At 36.4% G+C, this 7,500-nt stretch overlaps 1 protein-coding gene across 2 annotated transcripts in view; it reads right to left on the bottom strand.

Annotated features, from left to right (window-relative positions):
• LOC106871819 (tyrosine aminotransferase) overlaps positions 1-7,500 on the bottom strand; it is a 32,158-nt gene that overhangs the window by 11,278 nt on the left and 13,380 nt on the right. For both annotated transcript variants that reach the window (XM_089346559.1, XM_089346560.1), the window contains exons 3-5: positions 6,695-6,799; positions 5,733-5,800; positions 4,253-4,411 (exon numbers count right to left, since the gene is read on the bottom strand). In XM_089346559.1, the coding sequence (XP_089202685.1) occupies positions 4,253-4,411; positions 5,733-5,800; positions 6,695-6,799 (332 nt within the window). The remainder of the gene's footprint in view (positions 1-4,252; positions 4,412-5,732; positions 5,801-6,694; positions 6,800-7,500) is intronic.

Raw genomic sequence — 7,500 nt, 5'->3', positions numbered from 1 at the left:
ACATTTGTACTCAGAGCCAAAAGCAGTTTCAACCAGGTTGGTATCAAAAGGATTAAAATCATCATGGTGACTTTAACCCTTTTGTTACCATATTTCTGTTGAGATGCTCTGCGTTTCTTTAAATTAATTTTAAATATAACAAACAATTTAGTTAAATAACTTAGTTATTAGCCAGTGTTAGGAACATAAATTGTGACTAAAGTTGGGTGGAAGATTTTAATTCAGAACTTTTGAAAACAAGACATTTGTACTACAGAGCCAAAAGCAGTTTCAACCAGGTTGGTATCAAAAGGATTAAAATCATCATGGTGACTTTAACCCTTTTGTTACCATATTTCTGTTGAGATGCTCTGCGTTTCTTTAAATTAATTTTAAATATAACAAACAATTTAGTAAAATAACTTAGTTATTAGCCAGTGTTAGGAACATAAATTGTGACTAAAGTTGGGTGGAAGATTTTAATTCAGAACTTTTGAAAACAAGACATTTGTACTACAGAGCCAAAAGCAGTTTCAACCAGGTTGGTATCAAAAGGGTTAAGAATTGTTTCTCTATTATATATTTTAACCCTTTTGTTACCATATTTCTGTTGAGATGCTCTGCGTTTCTTTAAATTAATTTTAAATATAACAAACAATTTAGTAAAATAACTTAGTTATTAGCCAGTGTTAGGAACATAAATTGTGACTAAAGTTGGGTGGAAGATTTTAATTCAGAACTTTTGAAAACAAGACATTTGTACTCAGAGCCAAAAGCAGTTTCAACCAGGTTGGTATCAAAAGGATTAAAATCATCATGGTGACTTTAACCCTTTTGTTACCATATTTCTGTTGAGATGCTCTGCGTTTCTTTAAATTAATTTTAAATATAACAAACAATTTAGTAAAATAACTTAGTTATTAGCCAGAGTTAGGAACATAAATTGTGACTAAAGTTGGGTGGAAGATTTTAATTCAGAACTTTTGAAAACAAGACATTTGTACTACAGAGCCAAAAGCAGTTTCAACCAGGTTGGTATCAAAAGGATTAAAATCATCATGGTGACTTTAACCCTTTTGTTACCATATTTCTGTTGAGATGCTCTGCGTTTCTTTAAATTAATTTTAAATATAACAAAGAATTTAGTAAAATAACTTAGTTATTAGCCAGTGTTAGGAACATAAATTGTGACTAAAGTTGGGTGGAAGATTTTAATTCAGAACTTTTGAAAACAAGACATTTGTACTACAGAGCCAAAAGCAGTTTCAACCAGGTTGGTATCAAAAGGATTAAAATCATCATGGTGACTTTAACCCTTTTGTTACCATATTTCTGTTGAGATGCTCTGCGTTTCTTTAAATTAATTTTAAATATAACAAACAATTTAGTAAAATAACTTAGTTATTAGCCAGTGTTAGGAACATAAATTGTGACTAAAGTTGGGTGGAAGATTTTAATTCAGAACTTTTGAAAACAAGACATTTGTACTACAGAACCAAAAGCAGTTTCAACCAGGTTGGTATCAAAAGGATTAAAAATATCATGGTAAATTTAACCCTTTTGTTAGCATATTTCTGTTGAGATGCTCTAGGTTTCTTTAAATTAATTTTAAATATAACAAACAATTTAGTAAAATAACTTAGTTATTAGCCAGTGTTAGGAACATAAATTGTGACTAAAGTTGGGTGGAAGATTTTAATTCAGAACTTTTGAAAACAAGACATTTGTACTCAGAGCCAAAAGCAGTTTCAACCAGGTTGGTATCAAAAGGATTAAAATCATCATGGTGACTTTAACCCTTTTGTTACCATATTTCTGTTGAGATGCTCTGCGTTTCTTTAAATTAATTTTAAATATAACAAAGAATTTAGTAAAATAACTTAGTTATTAGCCAGTGTTAGGAACATAAATTGTGACTAAAGTTGGGTGGAAGATTTTAATTCAGAACTTTTGAAAACAAGACATTTGTACTACAGAGAGCCAGAGGTGGTTTCAACCAGGATGGTATCAAAAGGGTTAAGAATTGTTTCTCTATTATATATTTTAACCCTTTTGTTACCATATTTCTGTTGAGATGCTCTGCGTTTCTTTCAATTAATTTTAAATATAACAAACAATTTAGTAAAATAACTTAGTTATTAGCCAGTGTTAGGAACAAATAATATAATAATGTAATAACTTCTTTTCTAATGGTTGAATTGCAATATTTTAGGAGTATATGATGATATGGTTGTTATACATGTTCAGAGGATTATTTTTCTTGACATTGCTACATGTTGATGGGTTTGTTTATTTTAGCTGTAATTAGTATAAAACTTTAACAAATCAAATAAAAAAAAAACATTTGAGTGGTATTATATTTACTTGTTAGTAAAACAAACAACAACAACAACAAAAATATTGGTAGCAGTAAAGAATACGCACATCACCTGTTTCCAGCATAACAAAAACCCTAACCCTAACCCCAAACCCTCACCCTAAACCTAAACACTGGGTGTGCATATTCTTTACCTTCACCAAAATATTTACTGACCTCCATGTGAATTAAAATTCCCATATATGCCTTCATTTTACTGATCGTAAAGTTCTCATTGTTCTTCTGTCTGGCATACAAGATCGTCTGCTCAACTAATCACTCAAATACTGTAGTTGGAAACAACTGGATTAAGTACTCAATTGGCTCTGCTGTCACTGACAGAGGTTTTGTAGGCCCAGTAGCTTGAATAAATGTACCCTTTTCAGTGTCTGTGATAATGTCAGTCCACTCCAAATCATCGTAATCCGAATCGTCCGACAAAGTCGACAAGTCTGAAATTTCTTCCTCCCTGAAGTCTGAAAGATCACTTGTATGCACTGATGACACAGGTACATCACTTTGGTCGTCAATACCAAGCCCTTGTGCATTCTCCTCGATCATATGATCGATAAAATTGCCAAATGAAAAATCGCTTTCAGACACAGTGTCGGCTGTTTTAGCAACAAACTTGCTCCCCACAAAAATTTGTGAAAAATATCAAGGAATGATCTTAAAACACAACCAAAACAAGCACGGCCAGAGCAAGATGGAAATCAAGCTTTTATGAAGCCTTCTGTGTGCATGAGTGACCTTGAAATGTTATGGCTCATATCCTGTGCAACTGGTTTGTGTACCTAGTGATAAGGAGCGTTTTCAAGCAGTTTATGGCCGAGTGTCTAATGTAGATTGGAGCCGTTTATGACATTAAGATATATATATATATATATATATATATATATATATATATATATATATAGCGTGAGTTCATCCTATTATTGAATTTATATATATTGACCGAGACCTTTGGAAATGTGCTGTGCGTGAGAAGACCCGGCAAGCCAAGTAAGATCGTTGCCAGTGCCCCTGGACTGGCTCTTGTGCAGGTGGCACATGAGATGCACCATTTTGAGCGTGGCCGTTGCCAGTACCGCCTGACTGGCTCCCGTAGGATTTTCGAGTGAGATCGTTGCCAGTGCCCCTGGACTGGCTCTCGTGCGGGTGGCACATAAAAGACACCATTTCGAGCGTGGCCGTTTTCGTGCGGGTGACACGTAAAAGCACCCACTACACTCTCTGAGTGGTTGGCGTTAGGAAGGGCATCCAGCTGTAGAAACTCTGCCAAATTAGATTGGAGCCTGGTGTTGCCATCCGGTTTCACCAGTCCTCAGTCAAATCGTCCAACCCATGCTAGCATGGAAAGCAGACGTTAAACGATGATGATGATGATGATGATGATGATGATATATATATATATATATATATAGTGTGAGTTCATCCTATTATAGAATTTATATATATATATATATATATATATATATATATATATATAGCGTGAGTTCATCCTATTATTGAATTTATATATATATATATATATATATAGCGTGAGTTCATCCTATTATTGAATTTATATATATATATATATATATATATATATATATATATATATATATATACATATATATAAAACAGAAAAATCAGAAAATGTAAAAAGCAGATGAAGATTTAATATTTCCATATGGTTACAGTTGTAACTTAGCAGTTCAGCAAAAGAGAGTGATAGACTAAGGACCAGATTTAAAAAATAAGTACTGGGTTGATTAAACTCTTCACGGCCGTGCCAAGGTATGGCCGTAATTCAATGACTGAAACAAGTAAAAGATAAAAAGAGAAAAAAATGCACATGTGAACACAGTCACACACCACGCACAGACTCAGAGATAGTAGTGTACATGCAACGTATTCTGTAGTGTTACTCACCAGTAGATTGTAAAATTTGATTTCAATATCAACAGAGTTTGCGACAGTTTTATAGAGGGAGAATCCAGGTCGTGGGACAAGAATATTCTGACCTTTGTTGGCCAGAACTGTGATACAGAGATCAATGGCACTGGAACATCCACTCGTAAGAATCACGTCCTGTAAGTTGCAAAGAAGGAAAGAATTGATATGTAAACATGAGTGTGTGTGTGTGTGTGTGTGTGCGTGCGTGTGTGTGCGTGTGTCTGTGTGTCTGTGTGCGTGTGTCTGCGTGTGTGTGTGTGTTTGTGTGTGTGTGTATGTGTGTGTGTGTGTGTTTGTGTGTGGGGGTGCGCGTGTGTGTGTCTGTGTGTGTGTGTGTGTGTGTGTGTGCGTGTGTGTGTGTGCGTGTGTGTGTGCGTGTGTGTGTGCGTGTGTCTGTGTGCGTGTGTTTGTGTGCGCGCGTGCGTGTGTCTGTGTGTGTGTGTGTGTGTCTGTGTGTGTGTGTGTGTCTGTGTGTGTGTGTGTGTGTGTTTGTGTGTGTGGCTGTGTGCGTGTGTCTGTGTGTCTGTGTGCGTGTGTCTGTGTGCGTGTGTGTGTGTGTGTCTGTGTGTGTGTGTGTTTGTGTGTGTGCGTGTGTGTGTGCGTGCGTGTATCTGTGTGCGTGTGTCTGTGTGTGTGTCTGTGTGTGTGTGTCTGTCTGTGTGTGTGGGGGTGAGTGTGTGTGTGCGTGTGTCTGTGTGTGTGTGTGTGTCTGTATGTGTGTGCGTGCGCGTGCGTGCGTGTGTGTGTGTGTCTGTGTGTGTGTGTGTGTTTGTGTGTGTGTGTGTGTGTGTGTATGTAACAAGTCATTACTCATGTACACTGCAACCCTACTGCAATGAATATCTCCAATAAGAAATGAAAACGATTTATAATTACTTACTTCAGCATATTTAGTTATGTAATTTTGTAATTATATACTAAGAAGTGTTTAATGTATTTTGAAATGATTTGGTTGTAGTAATGTACTTTGGAAATAATTACCTGCAATGTTAACAGAGTAGCGCATTTACTTCAGTTTAAAAATCATACATCTTTTAGATTTACGGAAAGACTAGATCTGGTAATTAAGCGTCTAACTGTGACATCAAATGGAACATACAAAGGATGTGATCTTTTCAAAACAGAGGAATGAAAATTTCTCAAAAATTTACACAACAATGAATATCTACTTTAACACCAGATCAGGCACTTTGAGAAGCATCAGTTATGGTACATATTTCACCACCTTTGCCTAATTGCAAAGAAACACAAACTCATGTATGTGTCTTTGTTTTTCTTCATTTTCCATCATTTCTCGGAGAGAGAATGAGAGTTGGGGTGAGAGAGGAAAAAGAAATAAAAATAGAAGTAAAATAAAGGACATCATCTCATTTCTTTCCCATAGGAGTGATGGCCACTATTACATACCATTATTTTATAATAATGTAAACAGAAAAAAGAAACATCTCCGTCTTACCTTCGCATCAATGGGAAAGGAAGGGGTAGTTTCATAAGCAGCAACAGCTTTTCTTGCACATTCCAAACCTTGTGGGTAAAAAACAAATCCATGTATATATATAGTTTTATATATATATATATATATATATCATCATCATCATCATCATCATCATCATCATTTAACGTTCGCTTTCCATGCTGGCATGGGGGATTGGACAGTTTGACTGGGGACTGGCAAGCCAGGAGGCTGCACCAGGCTCCAATCTGATCTGGTAATGTTGAACGGTTTGACAGGAACTGGAAAGTTAGAGAGCTGTACCAGACTCTAATTGTTTGTTTTGTCTATGGTTTCTAGCACAGGTGCTGGTGCTACATTAAAAGCACTGGTTTTAGTGCCACATCAAAAGCACTGGAGTTGGTTACACAAAAAAGCACTGGTGCTGGTGTCACATTAAAAGCACTGGTGTTGATGTCACATTAAAAACACTGTTGCTGGTGCCACTTAAAAAGTGCTGGTAATGGTGCCACATTAAAAGCACTGGAGTTGGTTCCACATAAAAGGCACTGGTTTTAGTGCTACATTAAAAGCACTGGTGTTAATGTCACATTAAAAACACTGTTGCTGGTGCCACATAAAAAGTACTGGTGATGGTGCTACATAAAAAGCACTGTTGCTGATGTCATGTATAAAACACCCAGTATATTCTGTAAAGTGGTTGACATCAGGAAAAGCATCCAGCTGTAAAAACCGTGTCAAAACAGACTATGGAACCTGGCATGGACCCTGGCCTGGCCAGTTCCTGTCAAGCTCTCCAACCAATGCCAGCCTGGAAAAGGGACATTAAATGGTGATGATGATGATGATGATGATTATAGCTTGTGCTCTATGACATTTGAGGCCTTGTATCAATTGTAGACAATTACAACAACCACAGTGAGAACAGTAACAACAAGAACAAGATCAACAATCAGTTCACGTACCTACTGAAGGTCCATAACCATTGTACTTCTTGCTTTGAATGGCAGCCACCACGGCATCCTCTGCCACTTGGGGTAGGTACATGTTGCCATAGACTGTTGGGTCTCCTGGGGAAGAGCGAGAAGGCAAATGTTATAGTAGTAGTAGTTGTGGTGGTGGTGGTGGTAGTGGTGGTATTAAGGTGAAACTACTTTTAAGAAATTTATTCCCTGCTGAACATGAAAAATACTGTAACTATATTCTGCCGAAGAAACCAGGTGAGATTTGTTTCAATGAAACAGTTAATTTCTTATGGAGAGTTTTCAGTGAAAGAAGTTCCCTGTTCAATACTCGTTGATAATGTTTAAATTAAGTTAAAAAAAGATGATAAAAATTTCGTCACCTATGCTGGGGCCATTAACAAAGAGTGTGAAAAATTCATGTTAAATGAATTAACCCTGGATTTATTCAAATGTCTAATTTTTGTTCAAAGGGTTAACAGCAAGAAAAAGATGCTGATATACATTAAAATGACTTGTGTCAAATAAGCCAGCATCGAATCAACGACGCCAAATAGGCAGCACCAAAACATCTCATACTGATAAAATCAGACCCCTCGATGTCCCTTTTTTTGGGAAACTTGAAAATGAGAACCAAACCAAACAAATCTGGTTTTGTTGTTGTGTAACAAAAGTCATTAAAATTCACTCGTGCTCCCTACCACCCCCACTCAAACTGTTGTTGATAGTAACTGAAGGTTATTTACTAAATGTAAACGAACATGTGTCAATGCATTAACTCTTGTGGACAGGTATACTTGGTCGACAAC

Source organism: Octopus bimaculoides, chromosome 30 (assembly GCF_046866305.1).
Source record: "Octopus bimaculoides isolate indiv1 chromosome 30, ASM4686630v1, whole genome shotgun sequence".
Taxonomy (NCBI): domain Eukaryota; kingdom Metazoa; phylum Mollusca; class Cephalopoda; order Octopoda; family Octopodidae; genus Octopus; species Octopus bimaculoides.
Note: the sequence above shows the minus strand (reverse complement) of the source record. Positions and strands in the feature narration are given on the sequence as shown.